General features: G+C 37.5%; 2 protein-coding genes across 5 annotated transcripts in view; one reads left to right on the top strand and one right to left on the bottom strand.

The window, feature by feature from the left end:
- kcnh1a (potassium voltage-gated channel, subfamily H (eag-related), member 1a) overlaps nucleotides 1–7,711 on the top strand; it is a 43,825-nt gene extending 36,114 nt beyond the window's left edge. For all 4 annotated transcript variants that reach the window (XM_057344622.1, XM_057344624.1, XM_057344623.1 and 1 more), the window contains one exon: nucleotides 6,855–7,711. In XM_057344622.1, coding sequence (XP_057200605.1) covers nucleotides 6,855–7,709 — 855 coding nt within the window. In that variant the 3' untranslated portion in view covers nucleotides 7,710–7,711. The remainder of the gene's footprint in view (nucleotides 1–6,854) is intronic.
- Nucleotides 7,712–13,869: 6,158 nt separating this feature from the next.
- The window catches only part of hhat (hedgehog acyltransferase), a 57,540-nt gene continuing 44,522 nt past the window's right edge, over nucleotides 13,870–26,887 (bottom strand). The window contains 4 exon segments of the mRNA XM_057344626.1: nucleotides 13,870–13,983; nucleotides 16,261–16,405; nucleotides 17,016–17,217; nucleotides 23,874–23,909. Of these exon segments, the coding sequence (XP_057200609.1) occupies nucleotides 13,904–13,983; nucleotides 16,261–16,405; nucleotides 17,016–17,217; nucleotides 23,874–23,909 (463 nt within the window). The 3' untranslated portion in view covers nucleotides 13,870–13,903.

Raw genomic sequence — 26,887 nt, 5'->3', positions numbered from 1 at the left:
AATGAGCAATAACAAGTGATGTTTCCAGTGATGCATTTACAATGCAAATCTATGGTGATCTTATTGGAAGGGTAGAAAAGAAAATGTAATAAATAAATAAGATTGTATTTTTTGTTAAAATACATGATATATGAATTGACAATAATTGATTTGTAAAGTTTAAATCACACTTTGAGACGTGAGACTACTTTGTACTGTCCTGGAATTAAAGGGATAGTTTACCCAAAAATGAAAATTCTGTCATCATTTACTCTCCTGTCACTTCAAACCTGTATGACTTGCTTTCTTCTGAAGAACACAAAAGAAGATGTTTTGAAGAATGTTGGTAACTGAACAATGGCAATATCTATTCACTTCTGTTGTATAGACAAAAGCAATGCAAGTCATGCAGAAGAAAGAAAGTCATACAGGTTTGACATGACAAGAAGGTGAGTAAATGATGACAGAATTTTCATTTTTGGGTGAACTATCCCTTTATTGTAAAAAGTTTAACTCAGGCCATATAGTTCTAAACTAAATTCAAAACTGTATTATCAATATATTTTATCACTTGGGAGATGACTCGACATAATTTTCTGTGAAAATGAGTAGTCTATAGAGCTTGCGTCGTAGCTTGAATATTCCTTTAATTGGCAAAGGTGCGAGGCCTCACTTATTCTGGGATATATATATATATATATACAGTATATACTGTATATAAGAAGAGTAACATTTATTTCCGGATCATGGATCAGCTTATGTGTGTGTGTGTGTGTCCGGCATGGGAATAACTAAACGGGAGGTCAGAGTTTTGGTCATTACTGTCCATCATACCTGAAACACACACTATAAGGACTCGAGACCCTTGACATAATTCAGAACAGCAATCCTCTGAATCTGTCGATCTGATATTTTCTTATTCCCTTAGGTTCTCAGAGATATTTCTTCACCTGCTGCCGAAAAATATGAGTTTTTCAGAGTTCAATTACAGAGAAACATCAGATTCAGATGGAAAGTGGCAATATGACAAATCGGAGCATATTAAACTCCAAATGAAACAATTTTATGTTCGACATGACGGATAAATGCCTGCTGCGCTCTGTCTCCCTCTGTTAGCACATTGCTTAAGGATCGTTCTGAAATGGATAAACTCGAGAATGAGAAAGAATGAGATTGAGAGGCATTAAATACACACACACACACACGCACGCACGCACGCACACACACACACACACGTGCTGATTATTATTATCTGCTGAGAATGTGTGTGTGTGTGTGTGTGTTGTTTTCCTTACAGTAATTTCCCATACAGAATGTCAGGACAGATGCTTGGGCACTCTGCCCCTTGGAATGAATATTCAGTACATCAATATGAATAGTAACATATTAAAGATGGAGTCATAATCAAATGCACTGTCCAGCTTTGACCGGTGACAGGAACAAACTGTCTTGTTTGTGTCAGATGTTTGTGTGTGTGTGCGAGGTTGTGTACTTGATGTATTTGTGTGCACACGTACATCAAGCATCCGTAATTTTTAGATATTGCATTGATATTTAGTTCACAGCTCAATAATATTTAAATTTTTTATACATCAGCATTGTTTTGATTATTTTGACTTTAAAGGTGCTGTGTGTAATTTTCTGGACAAAATTTCTGTTGACAGAAATGCAATATAATATACATAACTGTGTCTTGAGAGGTGTATAAAGACCTTACATAATGAAGCGGTATGTCTTTATTACCTTAGAATGAGCTATTTCTATCTACATGCACTGTGGGTTCCCTTACATGGAATTCGCCATGTTGTTTCTACAGTAGCCCTAAACGGACAAACTGCTCTACAGAGTGCGTATCGTAAATACGCTATCTCCTTCACCAAAGAAGTGAAAACTAGATGACACCTTAGCCCTGTGTCAGCCACCGTAGTGCTTCGAAAGGGAGGGGTGGAGTGAGCCGTTGGTTGCCATAAGTAAACTCACCACTAGATGCCGCTGAATTTCATACACTGGACCTTTACATTTTAGTCATTTATGGAAACCAATAGTAGATCCACGTTTCGCTGTTGTGATTGGTTAAGAGGATATATCACATGTTGTTGGGTCACAGTCATTAGCCAGGCTTCACAAAAGGGCTTTCAGGGTGTGTTTGAGTCTTTTGAATAATGAAATGAGAAATGGGACACCCTACGGTCTCGTGGACTATGCGGACACGTGCAAACGATGGCAACGAGACTGCGGTGGGAAGTCCACATCAAGTCCACCATTGGGATAGAGCCAGGGAGATACAAACAGGAAAAGGAAACAGAGCGGCTCTATCAGGTTTGTGTAAAGGAGAAGCCTTCAACATCTCTGGCCTAAGTGGAGATTAATATTGCTCCCTTCAGACACACACACACATTGAGATTTGAGTATGTTTGGAAGAGTTTCATCAGGCTGGCAAACATGTATGCATCAGAGCATTGACTCTGGGAATCTGCTCAATAAAAGCCTTTAACTCTGAAATATACATGAGCTTTAATAAATAAGTCAGGCACTTAGAACATCTCTCAAAAATCACGAAACTGAACGCAGAGGTCCAGGACGGTATGTGTGAAAAAAAGGAAAATGGAAGATGACAATTTAAATGAATGTGATGCTGCAAAACTGGCAGCAAATTGTACCAACAGTTGTGGAGAAAACACGAGAAATGCATGAAATACTCAAACATGATTTGAATTTTGAACTCAGAAAACCCATCAGAATATGTATTTATGCTGATCAAGCTAGTTCTAGTGAACTATGAAGTACTTTGAATATTTTTCAAAGTTTGATGCCACAAACTACACACACTTTGGCAATTTGGCAGATTGGAACTGATGATTTCAGCCATGCATCAGTGGGTTTGTGAATGGCCTGGGGTGTTGTGAAGCTCAGAATATGTTGCAGATGTAATGAACAAGTGAGGTTGGTATTCACCTGACAGTACATCTGAAGCTTGCAGATGTTATAATAGTGTGAACACGCCTGCTGTGTGCAGACTGCAGTCAAATCTCTGTAGTTGGTAGTTGATGACTCCGCATTGACTCATGGATTTGTTGGATGGATCGATGATAACTGTGTGCATGATGAGAAGCTTTGCATCTTCAGAGTGTCTGTCACGGACTATAACATAGGGATGCGGTTTATAATTTGAAAGCGTGCCAGATGCTACTATATGAGAAAATACTGCAGCTGGGGGTCAGTATGTTTGTCGCTATTATTACTTGGTTCTTTTGAAGAACTGCAAAAATCTGTTCAACTTTATATATATATTTTTAAAGTTCAGTAAAACCCTCTCAGTTGCATATTTAAAATGCATATTTAAATGCATACCTGTAAAAGCACCACATTTACTGCCATACAGATGTATGTTAAGTTAAAATTAGTTTTATTTCATTAATTGTATTAATTCATTTATTTCATTTATTATCCAGAAATAAAAATGTCATATTCTGGCCGAGATAGGCAGGAACAAAAGTTTACAATTGTAAACACAGAAACAATAGTCTTAAAAATGTAAATCCTAAACGATGCCAGAAAGTTCCATGAAGAAAATACAGAAAGTTCTGTAAAGAACCTTTAACATTCCCAAAACCTTTCTGTTTCGCAAGTCGTTTCCACTTCGTAGTGGAAAAAGGTTCTTTAGACTAAAAAATATGGTTCTTGAAAGGTTCTTTATTGATGCTAAAGGTTCTATTTAGAACTATGTCTTCTGATGAACCCTTTTTCTGCTGAAATGGTTCTTTGTATAGGGAGGCTCAGAGATGACATGTTTTTAAAACGTGGAAGCGAGTTGGCATTTTAGGACTTCCGGTTCCATCGCTTCAAAGTCTATGGGTTTTTTGAGTGGGTTTTTGGTAAATTGCCCGAAATAAGGTCTGTGGTTAACAAAACCTCTAAATTTTTCATGTTTTATTCTATGACATAAAACACACCAATTATAACCCGCTTATGATTTTTTAAAAAGCCTTATAAAACTGCGGTTGCTAACAAGTTGCTAAAATCGACTACTTCCTTTGGCTGGGATGTTAGACGTCATCGCGCATATAAAGCTCACAAATAATGCAACATGGGCACAAATCTCTTAAAACGTAGATGCGGATTCATTCACGGAGTAATTACTTATCAGGGAACACATTTTTAATAAAGTTTGAAAGCGTTGTCGGAGGTTTGGTAGTGGTGATGTTGATATCGAGCGACCTTAAGTGAAGTCTGTTTATAGCATTGTGTTAGCTTTTTACTTCTGCTCATTGTATTTTGGCTTCAAAAGTAACAAATGTGGTGTTAATTTGTAAAGATTATCTTGATAGACAAAACGTGTAAACATCATAAACCTTTGTTAATCACAGATCTTATTTTTTGTGATCTTGCAAAAGTCTATGGGAAAAATGCATAGGCTTTCGGTCGAGAGAACCAGCGTGGCGCTTACTTCCGGGTTAGCCTACAAAAATTTGTCATCTCTGAGGTACTGGATTGGGAAAGGGTTCTTTATTCCCGCCTTTTTACGTTTAAATTAAATCATTTGTTTAGAAGCTGCCTCTTGATTGGTTGTTTGTCCTGCATCAAAGTCCTGATTTAACAGTCCTGCTGAGGTGCCTGCAGACTGACACACCACACAGGTAAGCTTCAGACTGTTTTTAATCATATATTTTATGGTTATTCAATTATTTATTTTATTTTATGGTTAGATAATTTATGGGAATCGAATTTAACAATTATTTATAATAATAATTTGTTAAAATGTTAAGCGTATACATTTATATGTATATCAGGTGAAATTGTATCAATCATTATTTACTTCTACTGGTTCAGAAACTCCTATAAACCATTTTTCTAAAATATTTTCATGCACATTATCTTAATGTTTCCTAAGCAGAATGTGGTACAACGTATTTAGGTTTATTTATTAATATTTCAGAGTTGTGAGCTTGTGTTGGGAGTGAACTTGGAAGAGACAGGTAACGTTATTTCTCAAAGTGCTAACCAAGCCTTCATTCAGCTAAAAAGTCTTGACAAACTGTGTCTTGGTGTTTCAAAAGGGTGATTATTCATGTTTCTTTTAAAGTTGATACCTAAAATACATAGACGCTATAGTAATTTACTGTTAAACAATTTTGGAAATGAAGTTGTGTGTGTTCTTATAGCACATGTACTTGTCTCTGTTTTAGGTGAATCATAAGCCAAATTCACAGCTGGACAGCTGCAGGTCTGACTTTGGCTTAATGGTTGAGGCAAATTCAGTGACATTCACAAGTCAGTCAACTAAATCTATGAATGAATCTTTAGCCAAACATTCTCTTTATTACCTGCATAAACATGTTTATACGACAGGAGTCAGCTCAACCAAACTTCTGTCAGGTCATAATTTTCACATATGTGAGTGACATCTACACTAAAATTAGCTTGTTTTGTCTCTATGTCTCATCTTCAGGCTCCTGAAAACGCCTGACTGACAGACGCAGCTCTGGTTTGGCCTAATACTCAATGATGATGACCACAGCCATAGCTGGACAGTGGTGGGAATCTGTGACCATGGCATGCAGATTTGAACCCCGTGATACAACACACTGCCAGATCCTATTCTATTTAGCCAGAAACTCAACATCATAATCACACACAAAAACAATGGCTGTATCTGCCACTTAACACAGCAAACAATACATGATGTCATAATTTTACCGCCTGTCTGACTGCCTGGTTGGATTGCTTGCTAAACTTGTAGCTCGGGTAACTTCAAATTGTAATGTATTTTTACAATTTTATATAGTTATAATTTATATATACTGTAAGCTATACAGTTTTTTCTTACATTTCTATACGTTTGAGCTTAAATGTGCTAAAACTTTATTTTACTTATGTCTCTGTTTAGGGCTAATATGTTATTTTTCTGTAAAGCTGCTTTGCAACCATGCAAAATTGTGAAAGGAACACAATGTTAATATGTACAAATATATTGCAATGCATTATATGTTTTATGTTCTGAGCAGTAGGAATTAAAAGTATTATTTGGTTTACATGACATTTACATTTCTTGTTTTAAAACTGTAAAACATCTTAAAATGCTGGACAAAGAAAAGTATAAATAACAGAAAAAATAACAATGATAATAAATAAACAACTAAATAGCATTAATTAATTAATTAATTCATAAAATTAACAAAATAAGACCCCTCCTGTCTTCTGATAATAAAAGGGTTCTTTATAGCACCAAAAAGGGTTCTGCTATTGTTACAAGCCGAAGAACCCTTTTTGGTACTATTTAGAACCATTTTTCTTAAGAGTGTAAGAAATGGATCTTTTAAGAACGTTTGACTGATACGGAACTTAAATAGTTCTTCCCTGGCATTGCTGTGAAGAACCTTTTGTAGGACCTTTATTTTTATAGACTAGGGCCCAAACAACAATATAAAAAACTGTAAAAATAAATAAAGAAAATGAGACAGAAAATATGTCAAACAAAATTGTACAAATATGTGAAAAATAAATTTATAAAAATATGTCTAAAATAAAGTTGTAAAAATAACCAGAAAAGAAAAATATGTAAAATTAAATCAGATAAATATGTCTAAAATAAAATTGTAAAAATAAGAAATAAAAAAGTATGTAAATAAAAATATTAAAATATGTATAAAATAAATTTAAATACATAAAATAATTAAAATAAGAAAGAAAATATGTCAAATAAAATTGTACAACAATGTCTAAAATAAAATTGTAAAAATAAAGAAAATAAGAAAAATAAGAACGAAAACATGTAAAAAAAATTAAAATTATGTTTAAAATAAAACAGTAAAAATAAGAATGAAAGTACGTAATTTTGCAAAACATCTCTAAACGAACCCTTAATGTCTTTTCAGCTTGTGTTCAGAAAGATCAGTGATGTGAAACGTGAGGAAGAGGAGAGGCTGAGGAGGAAGAACGAGGCCCCACTGAACCTCCCTCCCGATCATCCCGTCCGCCGTCTGTTCCAGCGATTCCGCCAGCAAAAAGAAGCCCGACTCGCTGCTGGGCAGTTCATTTCCCATGACCCTGATCTCGAGAAGGGTCACATCCACAATGAAGTCATCAGTCAGGATGTAGTTGCCACCACAAGCATCGTCACAGTTACGGAGAGTCCAGCCACGCCCATCCCTTCACACCCCAACAAAAAACACACCCTGGGTCCGTTCGACCAGGCAAAGCTCAGTGCCCCTGCCCCAAATGTCCCTCTGTCGTCAGAGCCGCGCGCCCGGGGATGGGCCAGATTCAGGGAGAGCGTGGCTAAGCCGGAGGGATGGGGAAACGTTCCTAAAGCGGAATCTATGGAGACGCTCCCTGAACTGAGCAGCTCCAGTAAGTCTTGTGAGTCTAGCGGCCTCAAGAAGACGGATTCCTGTGACAGCGGCATCACCAAAAGCGACCTCCGCCTGGATGAGGGCGGAGCTCGCACCCCTGTGGACCGCAGCCCGGTCCAGCCAGATGGAAAAGCTCCCCCGATCCCCCCAATCCCCATTATTCCCGAACATACGCTCCACGCGTCGCTCCTGGAACTCCGTAGTGAACTGAAAGAGGAGCTGTCGGCGCTCAGTAACCGTATGGTTGCCTTGGAGACACAGGTCGCCGAGGTGTTAAGGTTGCTACGGAACAGAAAGACTTCGACCTCTCCAATCTCGCTCTTCCAGGTATCACGACCGACATCACCAGACACAGACAAGGAGGACATCTTTCCATAAACACAAAGAGAAACACAACATGAGCGAGGTAAGCGTTTCCTCTATAAAAGCACAAGGAACGTGTTAATAAGGGAGATTTTAAAAAAACTGACTTACTTTCAACATCTGTGCCAGCGTGACAGACATGAAATGAATGAGTGTGTGTGTGAGAAAGCCGGAAGGATGATATGATATGAGACACTGTAAAGGAGAGGAAGATGTCTTATCCCAAGGCTGTGCATCTGCGATACCAAAGTGGTGCTGTGTTAGTTGTCGCGCAGGCCCACTTTGTGTGGAACTGCATGCTGTTTGAGCCCTGAGAGGCTGACAGACAGAGAGTTCTTGCCTCAGGGCCCTCTGACTGAAGGTTGTCATGGTGATGCGCCGTCCCCAACTGCAAATGCGGGCCCTTCAAGTTCCCACTCATGTAGCAAGTCTTCCTCTTTCTCTCTCGCTTTCACGCACACTCCTGCCTGTGCTTTGCTTATTTCGGACTGAGCAGACCAATCTATCTGTTATTGAGATCCATTGTGCACCATCCTGGTTCATTTGCACCTATATTAGAAATCGCAGAGCTGTGGGGCACGCTGGTACGGATCTGAAAAGAATGGTGGATCAGTCTGAAGAAGCAGATCTGAATCCCCAGGCAGCTTCAGTCACTTTAGATAAATGTGTTTGTACAATGACAAATGAAATACCATCCCCAAGAGTTGTTCACTTGAAATGCTCACATTTCTGCTGACATTAATAAGATCTACGGGGGTTTGAAGTGTAATATCTAACCACTGTTAAACACCTGTATCATGACTTCTACTAGGGCAAAATTTCGTAAACTTGTCCTGTTATGATGCTTGACCTGTGTGAAACACTGTTGCTTGAAGCTTTGCTCTTAAAGTGCAATGCACTTAAACAGCGATGCCTTTACCTTCGAGCTATTAAATCTATAATGGGCATCTTCAAACAATAAGCACCGCTTCAGAGTTTACAAGTCACTTTTTGGGCCAAGTTTTGTTCATAGCAATGAAAGAATATATTCATGGGTGGTGTTCACAGATGGTGTTGATGATTGGGTCTTCCAGAAAGCGCACAAACATATTGCCAGGGGCGCATTATTATTTTTAGAGCAGTAGTGAATTGTAGCTTTGTTTTCTGAATTTGAATCCTGGATGTGCTCAAAACACATCAATAACGGTACAAGATTTCAATTTGCTTAACAAAATCACAGTATATTTGAACTTTTATACGAAACTCTAAACACACATACAGAATCTCAGGAATGCGCAAAACTTATTGGTTAAAAGTGATGGTTCGAGAGAGCAAATCTCACTCCTGTGTGAAAGATAATCAAATCTCCACATAAATGAAATACAGCCGATGAAAAAAAAAAAGAGATTTTCATCAATCAGCATTTTTCTAGATGTATTGTGGCCAGTCCAGTGTCTGTTGAATTTCAACAAAATCAAACCTCAGGAGTGACATAAAGTCATCCAACAGCAATGTGAAAGACTGACAGCATGACAAGACACATGAAAACTGTGATAAAAATCCAGGTTATCATTTAAAAATAATGTTTGAACTTTTCCTAAACATGCACAAATATGACTGTTGTATTGCTTAAAAGTTAATCTGAACTTGTTTTCTTTGCAGTATTTGAGATCTGAAAAAATACAGAGCATCTTTTCTGTTATTTAGACCTGTTTTTCCAGTTTTCACTTTCTGCAAATAAATGCAAATATAAACAATATTTTTATCTGAAGTTTGGGAGATATATTGTTAGTAGTTCACAGAATGAAACAAAACTGATCAGTTTACCTAAACACATACCTATAAATAGTCAATTCAGAAAAACTGAAAACAATTTTGAAATGGTCTCTTCATTTTTTCTGCGGCTGTATGTCATCAATTATATGAATGTGAGGTTATTTTATTTAATTATACAGTATATATCTATTATAAACTGCTGATGTGAATGTTGAATATGGGCTGTAGGAAAGAAAGAAACAGGCTGTGTTGTGTGATGTTAGAGAGGTCATTATCAGGTCCACAGGAGATGTGCTGAGGTTTATATCACCTCACTGACACCCGCTTCACCACCACCTGAGAGCACAACACTAGCAGAAGGGTTTTACTAAAGAAACGACTCGTATGAATGTCAAAACCATGAAAATAACTACCAAGGTCCTATCACAAAATCAAATGTAAAATTATAAAGACACAGAGTCACATTATTCTCACGAAAAGATTTATTCAGTTCATTTGGTCACAGTGTACTATTTTGTATGGCAGAAAAACATCCTTATTTTCGCTCTCAAGAGATGATTATCTCCTTTCTGTCAGCAAAACAATGTTAAAAGGGTCAAATTCTCATTACTGTTGTTTTTGCATCAGAGCATGTGACGTCCTAATTACAATTAATATCACGGGTAATTAGCTCACACTTTTACTTCATATACTGAGCAAATATTTGAAAATGTTCAGAGTTTGTACCCAGCAGCATCATTTCCAGAGCATCCCAGAATTGATTTTAAATAAGACATATGAATGTTACGATATCAATAACAATACTGCCATGCACACTCATGTAAACTGGAATGTAAGCAACAGCCCCAGCTGATTCTCAAGCAATAAACATTGCTGCTGAATTTCTCACTGATTGTTCCCGCCATGCTTTTCCAACCCCAATATAACATTTAAGATGAACAACACGGTGTAATCGAAGCATTACAAGAAACAAACAGCCACTCGCAGCCCTTATGTCACCGCATGCCTCTGCAACAATACATGTTATGCACTTTTGCCCATAGAGTAGGACAGCGAAAGAGGATTGTACAGTATTTATGTAGTTCCTAAATATACAAACAGCCCCTAAATACTAGCATGTTTTACTCCAGGGCTCTTTTTAACTCTCTGCAGGCATCTGTGACCATCCCATCGTGACCGACATTGATTTGATCAAATACGACAACAGCATGGCTTGATTTGCACTTAAAATAAGGTTAAGACGTGCATGGTAAACAAAAGGAAAAGTGAATAAATTACCATTTAAAAGGAAGTACTGCTCTACTGCACGAGTATATAATCTCTTGCCTCTGACCCCAACGGATTCGCTCTTTGTAGCAGACCTGTCTGATTCTTGGTGGGCGAGTCCTAATTTGCATTTAGTATGGGAAAATGAACTCTCACCGATATTAGACACAGATTTTATGCTTGGGGTGCCTGAACGTTTCTACAGATTTGAGAACCAAAGTATGTCTCATAACAGGGCATTTCGTAAAGGTTATTCCAAAAATGAAAATTCTGTCATAATTTATTCACCCTCATGTTGCGCCAAATCTGACAAAATTTCTCTAAGCAGAAACCGAGAAAGGTTCAAGAGATGCACGCAACAACCTTTAAAGTGACAGTTCACCCAAAAATGAAAATTCTGTCATCATTTACTCACCCTCTTGTCATGTCAAACCTGTAGGACTTTCTTTCTTCTGCAGAACATAAAAGAAGATATTTTGAAGAATGTTGGTAAACAAACCACGGACCCCAATTACATCAGTTGTATGAATGCAAATCCAATGCAAGTCAATGGGTGCCGCTGTTGTTCGTTTACCAACATTCTTCAAAATATCTTCTTTTGTGTTCTCCAGAAGAAAGAGAGTCATACAGGATTGAAAAGACTTTCTTCTAACATAATTTTCATTTTTGGGTGAACAATCCCTATAAATCCTTAAAAATGCATGTTTATCCACTTTCATTTCTGTCTGTTCCTCACACATCGCCATCATATGATATCAAAATGTTATAAATAGCATATGCTTGTCAAGATCAATAAGTGAATATTCTTAAAACTGTATTTGGAGAAAGAAAGTCATACTGCTTTGGAGCAACTTAAGGTTGAGTAAATTGACATTTTATGAATTGTATTTTTTGAGGCGAATTATTTCTTAAACAACATGATTACAACCTAGTACAATTAAGGAACTTTTCTATAGTGAGTTTTATTTGAAAGAAACCTAAACACACTATCACACATGTCATATCAGTGTGTATTTATATGTATGAATAGCGAGTTAACTTGTACAGTACAGTATGAGTTTATTTTTGCAATTTTTAACACTGCTACTGAAGTCGAAGTGAGCTGTGCTGTTATATGTCACACTGCAGGGTCTGTGTGAACAAACAGGCTTCTCTCTGCATGTCTGTTTGATCGCTGTGGTCCTCTACGGGTCGCTCTTTAAGAACAACCCTAATTAAAAACTTCGCAGTATTCTGAAGACAGCATGGTCCTTATATACTGAAACAGCATTTCTTCACATGGACTACTGTAAAGCACAAAGATGAGATTTGTAAAGTTGCTGTAAAATATTATTTATGATAATAAAATATTTTATATACATTTTTGCTCTGACTTGTTTGGTGTGAATGATATTTTTCATTTAAATGCTGAAGGGAATGAACATGTAAATGACAGCACATCAGCTTTAAGTGGAGGGACATTATTATATTATTTTCACTTTGAGGAGTGTATAATGTTGCATAATTATTCAGCGTTCATTAAGAGCGAAGTGACCCGTGTTGAAAACACACTGACACATACAAACATATCAAGGACCTGTATAGTGTGTGGCGTCAGCGAGGCATTTCAATGTGACTCATGGAAAGAGCAGGGTACACCTGACCTCTACCATACCGTCTACAAAAATAACATCATACACAGAGAGACAGTGAGAGAGAGAGATCAAGGCAGAGCTGTACTTTCTGACAGAATACATAAAACTCACACATCAAGGGGACGTTTAACCACTTAAATAAACACTCAAAGCACACACTGGAAATTTTGCGAACATTAATAATCTCCTTGTTAGAGAAAAACAGCGAGTCGTCTGACTGGATTCTGCATCTTTGGTTTTAATGGCATCAAATCTTTTTCTTCACCTTTAGTTCATCTTAAATACTTAACTGGTTTATTTTATTAATTGCAGTTTAGTGTCTAAACAAAACTTGCTTCGTTGTTCTTTTAATACTCAATACACTAATACTCATTTAATACTTTTTTGCACTAATATTTATACATTTTATTATTTATTAATGCATTAATTATTAGGGCTGTCAAACGATTAATCATGATTAATCGCATCCAAAATAAAAGTTTGTACACAATATACTTCTGTGTACTGTGCATATTATTTTGTATTTATAAAAACATACACATAATTACGAAAAAAAACATAAAATTGAATATTTATATAATTAATTAACATATTAATTTTGTATTTATAAACACAGACATTTATTATGTAAACACAAACTTTTATTCTCATGCAATTAATCATTTGACAGCCCTATTAGTTATCGATTAATATTACTTGCACTATTAATTTGCACAATAGTTGATCTGCTGCTCTGTTGTGGAGGCTTTAAAAATGTACAGTTTTGTCATACCTTAAAGCACACTAAAATTGAGAGAGAGAGAGAGAGAGAGAGAGAGAGCGAGAGAGAGAGCGAGAGAGAGAGCGAGAGAGAGAGAGAGAGAGAGAGAGAGACTTTGTGAAGGGATTATGAATTATTAATCTGATGCCAATAAAGGTGCTGCAGTGATAAAGCTCTTTAAAGTGTAATCCCCTTTATAACACACACGCACAATCTTAACACTCTCTAAGAAAGTACAAAACAGGCTCAGATCAGTAATCCAATTAAACATACAGCAGCTTGAGCTGTTAGTAAGGAGATACAATGTGAAAAACACAGTACAGAGGACAAGAGAAACGAATAGAAATGGATAGAAAAATGAGACAAGACGGAGAGATCAGCGAAGAAAGATCAGAGGGGCAAAACGAATGAGAGGATGGAAAATACACAGATGGATGGACACACAGAGAGAGAGAGCCAATGATCAGGTTGTCGCCTGTATCCTGGCCGCTGATCAGAGACATGTGTCACCATCAGTGTTCAGACAAACTCATAAATAAAGCAGCGACAGGATTAGCCATCAAACACACACCTGGAGCAGCCCTGCCATTTCTTTTCCACACACACTACATCATAAACACAATTCAGCAGTTGACAGGAATGAACCTGTTGTTTTCAGTCTGTATGATCCACAAATTTACGTGCTGGCAAGCTCTCCAAATCGTGACTGGTCAAAATGATGGTAAAATGTTTAATACTATTGTCTATGTAAAAAACTTTGTCTTGCATTGAATCCAAACTGAGCTGCTGTGACATCATCTCATGTCCCACTCGATGCCAACCTGAGCGAAGCAATAGAGGAAAGCAAGCATTGGAACGGCCACAGAGGACCAGCCTGTTGAAGAAAAGGAGAAAGACAATTTTAGGGTAGAGATACACAGAAATACTTACAATTGTGATGTTAACAAAATGAAACAGCAGTCAATATGTTACTATAATTTCTTGAACATTTCCTGTTAGGGTACAAAGCGACACTCCGATAAACCGATATTAAATCTACAGCTGTGGAAAAATTATTTTCTGTTTTTCTGAATTTACTATTTATAGGTATGTGTTTAGGTAAAATGATCATTTTTGTTTCATTCTGTGAACTACTCACAATATTTCTCCCAAATTTCAAATACAAATATTGTTTATATTTATATTTATTTGCAGAAAATGAAAACCGGAGAAACAGGTCAAAATAATAGAAAAGATTCTCTGTATTTTGTCCGACCTTAAATACTGCAAAGAAAACAAGTTCATATTAACTTTTAAGCAATACAACAGTCATATTTGTACATGTGTTTAGGTAAAGTTAAAAATTATGTTTTATGTGATAACCTTGATTTTTTGGTTTAGTCATGCTGTCAGTCTTTCACATATAAAGAAACATATAAAATATAAAACAACTTTATTTTGAACAAATCAAACTCCTCACTCCAAGTGATTATGTTATATATCTGTATAATCACTAATGCCCCTCAATGGGTCTACTAAGAGCCCCAAGCTGTTAAAAAACACAAAGGACAGGTGTGTGTGTGTGTGTGTGTGTGTGCTGTCTCTGGTGGCTTCATTAAAAAGACTTGCCTTGTTGCATCAGGAAGAGAAGAAAACAAGGATGGAGCAGAAGGGAAATGAGAGCGAGAATAAAGGGAGTGGGGCTTGTGCACACTGGTTACACCTCATTGTCCTTTAGGTACTGGAATTTGGGTATTTAATGTATTTTGTCATACCGACTGCACACACAGAAACAAAACACTAAGCGGTGAAAAGGCTACGGAAAACCTGTAAATAGTTTCTTTAACAACAGCTCAGATCTCATGTTTCATTTATGTCCGGTTGCATCCGTGTGTATGTGTAAAAGTATTGATCTCTTTGTGCTTGTCTGCTGCAGTCTAAACACAGACTCAAAACTAATGGGATAAAATATTTCATGGTCTCTCCCTCATACACACGAACACGCACACACACACACACACACACCTGCGTCACACCAAATCGACCTCCTGTAAAGAGCAGACACACATACTGAGAAACTAAAAATGAATTCAAAACTAACACTAAATAGAAATATTTGTGACATCACAATCGTACGCACATAAATGTAAACAAAACAATACATGTATTTTACATTTCAAATCAGTGAACAAAACTCTAGGATATGACTGCAATAATAAAGCCAGCACAAACTAAACTACTCATAACTTATTGTGAGTCCCTGTCTCCGACAGCTCTCTCTCTCCTGCATTACTGTATTCAGCAGCTCCTCCCACCTCAAACTGAGCAGCACAAAGCCTCACTGTCTGGGTTTTGATTGGCAGGTGCTGTGGGCGGTGGGTGGGATCAGCATGAGCGCCAGTCTGAGATGTCAAGAATGAATGATGCCATGGTGACCGATGGCAAATGTGAATTACAGCTTCCAGAAGCTTCTGGAGACATTCACCTTACTTTATCTCACCCATGGACTTTCTTCACACCTCTCTCTATCTTTAAACTCTTCTTAGATAAATGTCCTGATGCCTCCTGGTGATGAGTCAACTACTGTTTAATGCACCCAACCTGATAACAGCAAGATCCTGATTCTGAGTTAAATAGATCAAATATTTTCTTAAAGTTGTTCTAAATATAACCTTTTTATGGATCCATTTCATGGATACGCATTTCATGGCTTAGGATAACCAGAAAAACTTATACTCCCAGTTTTTCTATGACTGTAGGAACCCTGTGGATATCCATATCAAAGCACAAAAGAATAATCTTACAAAATCACTTGTAACCTCTATGTTTATGGTCCACAGCACATCTCATACGTGCCACAAAAACAGTGATTCAGATCATCATGCTCGGAGCGCTTCATACAGAATTCATTTCCACTTGTTTGTGTTTGATCTGGAGCGAAATGACAGGCAGTGTCACATCAAACCATTACAGCTTACATTCCGAAACACTGCAACATTTAAGCCACAAAATATTAAAATACTAAAAACTTTTACATTCCCTAAGAGTTCAAAAGCTTTCTCAGCAGCTGCAGCTGAATTATCAGCAGTTTTAAAGGGAAGAAATCTCACTGGAGATGATAATGATGGATGTGAGTCTCAAACATAGGGGTGTACATATTTAAATGACCAACCTTGGACAAGCACCCTTTTCCAGAAGATTCTACCCACATGGATCCCACCCAGAAACACCAGATTGGACAGAATAAGCATAGCGGTGGAAAAGGCTGAGATGAGTGCAAAGCCTCGCCTCTGCATCCGTGGAGACAAACAGCGCACCTGTTGAAAAAGAAACATACAAGACATGTATTGGCATCAGTTTATCTATAATTTTGTTTTATTTATGCCGTGTTGAAATCTACAAAACGTTTATTTAAAGGTCCAGTGTATGAAATTTAGCGGCATCTAGCGGTGAGGTTGCGAATTGCAACCAACGGCTCACTCCATTGCTCACCCCTCCCTTTCAATGCACTACGATGGCTGACACAGGACTAAGATGTCATCGCGTTTTCATTTTTTTTTTCTTGGAGGAGATAACGTATTTACGAAACTCACTCTGTAGAGTTTGTCCGTTTAGGGCTACTGTAGAAACAACATGGCAAATTCCATGTAAGTGGACCCACGGTGTATGTAGATAGAAATAGCTCATTCTAAGGTAATAAAAACAACGCTTCATTATGTTAGGTTTTTATACACCTCTGAAGAAGTGGTTATGTACGTATATTATATTGCATTTCTGTCGATCCTCCAAAAAAATTACACACAGGACCTTTAATTTGCAGTAAAAATACAGGACAGTTCACACAAAACTAAAACGCCCTTTAATTTCAAGTTGAGATTCAACAAGGGTAGTGTGTGTGTGTGTGTGTGTGTGTGTGTGTATGCTCACAATAATATGATGAAGAGGAGGACAGGAGAACAGGAGCGTGAGCGCCTTCTCCACCGACACTCCGACCCAGTTCAGCAGGGCCCAGCACTGCAGGTAGTCATGGCAACCGTGCCAGAAACACACAAACCCGAACGGCAGCGCCGCATAGACGAGCTTCCGGAACACACCGTGACGCGCGCCGCCCAACGGCACGTATATGTACCTAAAATCACCAACAATTTAGATCACATTGTAGATACATTTTTAAGTAATCAAACATTGCTTTCAGACTCAATCGTACAGTATGGGACAGATTTTCTCTGAATTTGTACGATACTGTAAGTGTGTAAAGAAAGAAAGTGTTGTTAGATGAAATACTGTGTGTAAAACTGTCACCGGTCCCCCTCAACAATGATAACAGACAGCAGAGAGAGATTTCTATACACCCGTTCTCTCGCTTTAAGTCTGTCTGTCTCTCTTTCTCTCTACAGTGTAGTATAGTTTTCATTTCAGGGCTGAGAGAGCAGCAATCTGTTCTAATGAGGCTGTTGGGATAGTGGAGGACTTGACTCTTGTGCGAGCGAGATTGTGAAGAGGATAAGATTAGCCTCTGACCACAGCGCCAGCTGACAGCGTGTGCCACAGTGTGTGTAGAGTTCAAGAAAAACAGGATCAACATACATCTGCCTGGTTTTGGCTCGCTTTAAATATTCCAGTCTTGTTTGCGCCCCCAACGGATTGATGTGGATTTGGGGGATTTCGATGTGGATTCACTGATACATTAAACTGGTGGTTTATTTTTAGTTAACTGTAAATATGTTTTATAATTATAAAAGCACAATCAGCCTTTAATTGAAAAAAAAGCAACATATTGAGAATTTCTAATTACAAATTTAAGATGTTCACAGGGAACATCTTTGCTATTGCCAATTATTTCTAATGCTCCTAGCTTTAGGTAAATGGTCAATATTAGGAAAAGTGGTATTGGTTGCCTAGAAAGACATCTGTCTGCTCTCTCTCTCTCTCTCTGAGAATACTTTTATATGTTTGAGATTATCTGCAGGCAGGCAGACCACAGGACCCTAAAATGGGGTGGAGCCCTAACGGCACCAGAATAAAGTTGTTCACAGTGACAACAAATCTATTGCAATGTCCCTTAAATCAACCATCAGCAATGTTTAGTAAACTACAATAACATTTTTGAGAACATAGAGGTTCTCTCTACAAATATTAAATGAATTAAAAATGTTAATGATTGGTATTACATAGAAAATGCACTAATGCCTCTGCTGAAAAAAAAACAATAGAAACCTTCACAGAAATTCTAATGATTTATAATAAAATACCATTATGAATCATTAGCTTTTTCATTAAAACCATTACAAAATTGTTTGGGCATTATTCCAGTAGGATTTATCTAAAATCCCACCAACAGAAACAGAATCCAAAACAGACACACTGTAGTATCCATTATGACCAATATGATTTCTATTATAACCATTAAATTCATTAAATTTTCTACTGTGTTTTCAGGGTTCCTTTGTTTTTTTCAGCAGGGTCGAAAAGACAAAAGGGCCCACAATTGTTTTGCCTAGTGCCCCCAATATTCTTAGAATCACCTTTGATAAAGTTATTCAATTAACTCCAGTGGGTAAATAATAGTAAAAAAACTTTTGTATGTTGTATGATCGCCATGAGATACTTAAGAACCAATAAAAAAATGAAGGTATTTACATGCATTTAGCACTTGCATGCACTAGTTTTGTTTTCACCAAATAAGCTCAAAATATTAATCATTTTCTCACGCACACCTATTGTTTTGCTTCAAAACACACGTGAACTTACTGGAGATATTTGGGTTACCTTTAAGCTGCGTTCAGACCGCCAGCGACTGTGTCGCTAGTCTCTCGCTATGAGGTCGTTAGAAAGCGTTCCTAGCTTTAGTTGTCCTAGAAACATTTATAAATAAACCCTGCAGTAACTGACGAGAGACGGCTGACGTGAGCTCCGCTGCTGTACTCCTATTGGTAGTCGCTCATCTTTTGCATAAATTTGAGCAAATCCAAAGATATTAATATTAACGAGATGCGTCACTGCCATTGAAATGAATGGTGTGTATCGCAACGCTTAATATGGCCACCCTAGCGAAGCTTTGCGTAGTATCTAAAGTAACATGAAAAATAATGTTTTTAAGTGCAATTTGATCATAGGAAACAAATGTTATGGTACAGTCATTTTAAATGTTGTTTTTAAATATGTCGTTTAAATGGGATTTTAGCCGGCGATTGTAGAAATATCAGTATTCCTCATTCATGCCTTGTTTGAATCACGTAATAACTGCCCTAATTGCCCAGAGGTGCGTTGCAAACATGGTCGCCGAGTGGCAGGACTTCCTTAAACGGCAAATCTCAACTTTGTCGAGTCGCTAGACACGCCCACTTCCTGTCGCCAACGGTCACTGTCACTCGTGTCGCTGGATGTCGCTAGGCTACCATTGAAATGAATGACATCGCCTCGCTTTGTTAATGGGTGCTGCTGGCGGTCTGAACGGGGCTTTACGGTGGATGTATGTGCTTTTTGTAGCTTTAACATTTTGAGACCTATGTATGTTCATAAAGTGACAAATATTTTTATTACAAAAAAGAGAATTTAAATTTTTGTGTGAAGTATTCCTTTGAATAGCCACTAAAGCTATGAAGAAATGATTTTATTTACCTTATTAAACTAACTTACTATCTATATAGTATATACTGTATATACACACACTCAATTTCACATCCTGAATGTGTACTGCAGTAGGCAGTGAGATGCAATGGCTCTGTGCTTCAAGATGCCTCAAATTCACAAATTTGTCTGGTCTTCTGCACTCAGATCATCACACAGAGAAACCACAGTAAGTACCGTGACGCTTTTTTTTAGTATACCGTGCACCATTGTCTCTTTCGTTAAAGTGTTTTTGAAAAGCTCATGACTAGACGCTCGCCAGTCTGCAATGGTGTTTAAGCGTCTATTTTCATCAGGAACGAAAACAATATATATGCACAGAAACAATTAAGATCTCTTGCTTCTGTGGCCACCACAATATAATCTCATCCATCTCTCTCTCTCTTATATAAGCTCATATGAATCGCATCTGTGATTTGATTGTTGTGCGCACATTTCAAAAGGTAGAAGATGACACTTTTCGGTCTGAAAGCGAGGCGTTCGAGCAGACAATAGCCGAACGGGAGAGGTGTGCTGTGTGTGTCTGTGGATGCTTTAACATCGATGGTGAGTCACATGCATGGAAAACGAAGATCCTCTTCTACATCTCCACACTCCAAACCTCAGCTCTTCACAATTACTGCACATTTAAAAGCACATTAAGATCTCTCCCAGTGCCCTTTACGACACTCGCTCGCACACACATACAGCCCACATTCACACTCCAATTATGCAGATCAGCTCTCTCTGACACAATGCAATCACTACACATTTTAACCGAGAGAGAGAAGCGGGTCAGGAGCAGATAGACAAAGGTTTGGTTTTCTTCCTGCAAAGGTGGAGCTTCAGCATAAAACTAAACTCAAGCTAAATATTCTTTTTAAAAAGGATAAAGACGCAGCAAGAAAATCATGCTAGAGAATTCAGGGAAGGGGTGTGGCTGCTATACCCAATCAGCTTTCTGATTGGTGGGACTGCAAGGAGATGCAACTCCTTAAAGACAACTTCTTAAATCTGCCATTTGTGTAAAACCTTTACAATCACGAGCGGAGTATTCCTGTTTTATGTTGTACAAGAAAATGTGAAAATATTTAGACCTTATTCCAGACATTTCACCAAAAGCCCATTCAAAAAAACCAACTGACTTCGGGTCGATGAAACCGGATGTGCTAAAACGCTAACTCTCTTTCGGATTTTGCATACGAAAACACATCATCCATGCACACCTCTATTTCACCGGTCTAAAACTTTGCAGATTAATAAAGATCTGGATACAAGTCTCTTGTCCTATGCCCCTTTAAATAAAATATTCATGTTAAATATGGTAAAATATTAAATCAAAGTTCCACAGACTCTCGGGTCCACGTTACTGGCACAAGCAGCATCATGCGTAACATTAATTTCCCATGTACATATTTACACAGACTGGCGAGTTTCCAGCATGTCGGCATAGAATGAAATGCTCTTCGTGCTAAATACATGCTAATACAACCCCGATCAAACATCTTTTGTCTGTGGAGATCGCAGCCCTGCCAGAGAGTGACAATACCAAACCCAGCACGAAACACAACCTGGGCACTCTCTCCAAAACCACAACAATGATCTTCCCATACAGCAGGAGGACATTAGAATATGAATAAAGTGTCAGGAAATGCTACAGCTGAGCACACGAGCTTATGCCAGGTCCTGAAGAGGCTTTCTCTATTTTTGAAGAGCTTACGACTGAATTAACCTATTCCAGCCCCTGAGAGTATTTATACGCACAAGAAAAACTGAAATATTAATATTGCGAGACATTGGAAACCTCTGTCCAGCTCAGGTCTGACTTCCTGTCAGGAAGATGACCCCCTCCCCAAACAACATTTTGGAGAAATAAATGTGTCAATTATACTCTTTTTGTTATACATATACAGCCGCAGAAAACCTTTTGAGACCATTCCAACTTTTTTATTTAATCAGCATTTCTAGATGTATTGTGGCTAGTCCAGTGTCTGTTGTATTTCAACAAAATCAAACCTCAGGAGTGACAAAGTCATCCAATAGCAACGTGCAAAACTGAGAGAGCATGACAAGACACACAAAAACTGTGATAAAAAGCCAGGATATCACATAAAAAAAAGATTTTTAAACTTTTCCTAAATACAATTCAAATATTAGAGTTGCATTGCTTAAAAGTGAATATAAACTTGTTTTCTTTGCAGTATTTGAGATCTGAAAAATCCAGAGCATCTTTTCTGTTTTTTTTCCCACCGTTTCTCCAGTTTTCATTTTCTGCAAATAAATGCAAATAGAAACAGTATTTTTATTTGAAATTTGGGAGAAATATTGTTAGTAGTTCAAAGAATGAAACAAAAATGACATTTTTTCCTTAAACACATTCAGAAAAACTGAAAATAATTTTGAAATGTTTCCGCGGCTGTATATATGATAAATAATATGCATAATAAATAAATAAGATTGATCGAGTAACTGCGTGAACATTGATGCATGAACTCACATGACATGTACAAACATGCATCAGTAGCTTCCACAAACACATTGTCCACAAACAAACTATAAGAAATTTGTCAGTGCTGTTTGTGTAACCTTTACGCAGTGCAATCTCTGCACATATTATGCGAATCAACATTTGCTGCTACTCACTATTATTGGCATAATGATAGAAACCCATCAAGGGTATCAAAGATTCACATTCGGCAGTTAAACAGCTGTTCAGAGATGCTGTGCATTCAAACATTACCTTCCTAGAGAGCCGTTCAGTACGTTACAGCATTTTTAAATTTTGTACATGCAACCCTTACGACAAAACTAAAATAGGTTTTGATAGGGCATGATCAGAATGACAATTTTCTGCCAACTCTCTCAGCGTAAATCCAACCGCACAATGGGCAAATGGTCTCTGGCATTAAAAGCAGACGAGAGAACGACTTGTTAAAAACTTGCAGGACAATCTCGGCAGCAGCAGAGATTGAGCCGAGCTGTGTCCCTGGACTCTTGGGTGACCAATCATGACCGGTGCCAAATTTATCCATTGTGTCTTGCTGAAATAAAAATGGTTCATTATATGCAGCCAGTTCCCAGTAACAGTGATGCCCTGGGTGTGTGGAACACGCCCCATTATGAAGCTAATTTGCATAAAATTGGATAATACTGAGGCGAAATATATATAATTATCTGATTTGCATTTATATTTGTATGTAAATGAGCCATTTTGTGAGTTTATTTTCTTACAGAGCTATTACATGTGTAGTGTCTCTCCCACTGCGCCAAATCTGCGGATCGCATTTTAAAAATCACAAATACATTAAGAAAATGTTCCCTAATGGTTTAAAGTCCATTTGTCAACATGACAAAAGCAACATTCATTTCAACAGCTGCTGAGTGTGTCTTCTGTATCCATCATCAGGAAGATAATGTGTATAATGTTTGTAATGATTCAATCACAGCTTAATGTGCAGAAACTCTAAGCAAGCCATGTATTAAACACTTTGGATCAGTGAAGCGTTCAAAACTTTAGGAGAGGTGTTCGGGAACAATCTTTTGATTCGGAAACTACAGACCACAGCTACAGCTTTAACCTAAAGTCAAAATGGCATGAGAAAACCATTACACGCTTTATCACTTTTGACCATTCCGTTATGTTTGGTCAAACTCACCTCAAAGCAACGTGGACATAACTCACGGTTATATTTCAACCGTGAGTCTTGAAAATAGTCATCAAGAAAAAAACATTTATATGATAATAACAAATATATGAAGTGTGATAAGTACATAAGGTAACCCGCATTGTTGTGCATCTGCATTTTCTGAGATGTTTCAATAGAAGTTATCGATAGCTTTAGGAACATAAACTGGGTCAAAACTAGGTTTTAAAGTTGAATACAATGATGGTTGCAAGTTACAGTTAAATCTAGAAATATTCTGTTAATGTATAAAACTAGAAAGTGAGCGCAGATCAAGCTAGAACAAAAGAAAAGGGAGGCTATATATTCAGCGGCTTATTATGCCAGAATTATGTACCTGAGGCATGTAATTGTTCTCTGATTATGGTTTTTGATTATGATTATTATTCATGTTCATTTCAATCTGTAAAGAGAAATGTGTGTCCATAACAATTCAAAATATCTCTCATTATCTCTGAGACACACACCCACACAAAAACAGGACGGATCTTACCTGATGAGCCATTTGTAGAGCCCCACATCAAAGTGTCTGAAAAGCAAAGGACAGTGATGAGCAAACTCAAGGGTTAAACCCAGATGGTGCACTAACACACACTTCTGAAGAACACGACAACACAAGCAATTTGTGTTTAATACGTCAACATCTACAGCCAGAACTGACAAAAAGAGAAAACCTGCATAAACTAGATGCTTGAGAAACTTGTTTTAATGAATCTCTGGGGACAAACGCTGGCATTTTCGGTGACAGTTACAGTACTGGGAAACATTTCTTTTTCCAAAACTGCTGATCGCAGAACAGTTTTGCTCTTTGTCTGGTTGAGCTGAAGCCTGATGCTGAGTTTTGTGGTCTGAGATGCACACAATCAGTCACATATTTTGATCTAGACGTGATGTAACAAGCTGAAGAACCAAGACAAGGTCCCATTGACCTCCTTTCAGTTTTTCAGATCACACCTGGTATCAAACAAGTACTGTAGCTCATATCAAAACATCATGACAGCAAAATATTGATCCAGCCCTTTTGAAAAAGAAAAACTGAGCAGATGTGTCTTCAATGAGTGAACACAGGCCATTGCTATAGCCGCAGATATTATTTATCTTGTTATTTTGACTTTACTTTTATTTTAGCATTCTGCTTCAATTCAGATAAATGATGATTAAACACTTTAATACTTTATTTGTTTAGATATTTGCAAAATACGAACATAAAGGGTGACTTATAATAATGATTTATGGTGTCACGAAATATGGAGACAGCAAAATCGCCAGCGAGAAGGACAGCAACGATATATCAGTCCTGTAGCGGGGGGGGATGGGGGGGAGGGGTTGGGGGTGGTCGGGTGATTCGAACGACCCACCCCCTCACTGTCTTTAAGTCAGTTGTTTTGTGAATTTTTGTAATGAAAAAGTGTCCTTTCAAATAACTGCCAATAATTAGGATCATGGGCATAGGAAGCGCAAAAAAATATGAGTGCAAAAATGACTCGCTGCGCCACTGAAGTTTAGTTTGGTTTAGTTTATTAATTTATAAAGCACATTTCAAACAACGGAAGTTGTAGCCAAAGCGCTGTACAGATATATTAAAATACTATTTAAAAGAAAAAGAAAATGAAAAGCAAAAGCAAAATTAGCGCAGCTGGATCAAAACCATAGAGACATATGTAAAGATATAAACACCTTCAATTAAAACACTCAGAATACAGATATGTTTTTAGGGAAGATTGAAAATGGAGACAGAAGGGGAAGATCTAATATTGAGAGGAAGACTGTTCCAAAGTCTGGGAGCAGCCACCGAGAAAGCCCGATCACCTTTCGTTTTGTAACGTGAACGAGGAACAAAAAGAAGAAGTTGATTAGAAGAGCGTAGAGATCTTGAAACATGTGCGGAACAAGAAGATCATTATGTATGTACTGAGGGGCAAGCCCATGTAAAGCTTTATAAACAAAAAGCAAGATTTTAAAATCAACTCGGGACTTGACCGTAACCAAAGTGTCGGACAAGTAACAGACTTCCTTACTTGAGTGAAAGTACAGATACTACTGGTCAAATATTACTCCACTACAAGTAAAAGTTGTAAAGACAGATTCTTACTTGAGTAAAAGTACAGAAGTACGTGCTTTTAAAAGTACTCAAGTATTAAAAGTAAATTTCCTTTATGTCAGTTGTGCATTGTTTTATTGTCGTATACCTTATGCCTCTGAAGCACCTACTGAATACACCGAGTAGCTCACAGAATCAGTTGTATTAAAGGAGTAGTTCACTTCAAAATTTCCCCCATTGACTTTCCATAGTAGTTTTTATTCCTACTATGGAAAGTCAATGGGGGCAAATTTTGCAGTGAGCAACTCCTTTAAGAGCTTTATATGTTTAGCACACATATGTTTAGTTTAGATATAATCCTGTATGATCATTTAGCCTAATTATCCTCATTAGCCCCCTAGGCCTATGTATTTATGAGCAGTGTTCTTTTATTTTGTATATTCCCTTTACCAGTTTTAGCAGCAATTTACCAGTAAGTAGTAAGGTTCTTGTAAATAGTAAAGTGTAGAAGCCATGTGTTTGTTGGACTTATTACCATAATTTAACTACAAACATAAACTATAGCTAGTATAATAATGAATATAATGAAACTATGGTATGTTTAGTTGCTGTGGTTTTACTAAAGATTATTAATTGGAGTATGGTTCCTATATTTAGAAAATGGTAAATTTGTGGATACTGTGGTTTTAATGCAAATACCATCCCTGCTGAAAAAAAACAATGAATTTTTTAATTAGAATGAGATTTTTAAATTAAATTCCTCTTTGTAGTGTGTTTTGGGTTTTATTCCAATAGGATTTACCATCCCATCAATAGAATCCATCACATACAGTGAGGGAAATAAGTATTTGATCCCCTGCTGATTTTGTAAGTTTGCCTACTTACAAACAAATGAAGGGTCTATAATTTTTATGGTGGGTTTATTTTAACTGATAGACACAGAATATTAAAAAAAATCAGGGGAAAAAAATGTTATATAAAGGTTATAAATTGATTTGCATTTCAGTCAGTGAAATAAGTATTTGATCCCCAAGCAAAACATAACTTTGTACTTTGTGGAGAAACCCTTGTTGGCAAGCACAGAGGTCAGACATTTCTGATAGTTGGTCACCAGGTTTGCACATGTGTCCGGATACATTTAGTCCACTCCTCTGTCAATCTTTAAGGTTTCTTGGCTGTCGCTCAGCAAATTGGAGTTTTAGCCTCCTTCACAGAGGTTCTATAGGACTAGGGTCTAGAGACTGGCTAGGACATTTAATGTGCTTCTCCTTAAGCCACTATTTGGTTGTCTTGGCAATATGTTTTGCGTCTTTGTCATGTTAAAGGCTCATCCATGACCCATCTTCAGTGACCTAGTTAAGGGGAGGAGGTTCTCGTCCAAGATTTTACGGTACATGGGCCCGTCCCTCAGCCCCTCAATGCGGTGAAGTCATCCTGTATACCTGTAGCAGAGAAAAAGCCCTAAA

The sequence above is a fragment of the Triplophysa rosa genome, linkage group LG10 (genome assembly GCF_024868665.1).
Source record: "Triplophysa rosa linkage group LG10, Trosa_1v2, whole genome shotgun sequence".
In the NCBI taxonomy this organism is placed as follows: domain Eukaryota; kingdom Metazoa; phylum Chordata; class Actinopteri; order Cypriniformes; family Nemacheilidae; genus Triplophysa; species Triplophysa rosa.
Note: the sequence above shows the minus strand (reverse complement) of the source record. Positions and strands in the feature narration are given on the sequence as shown.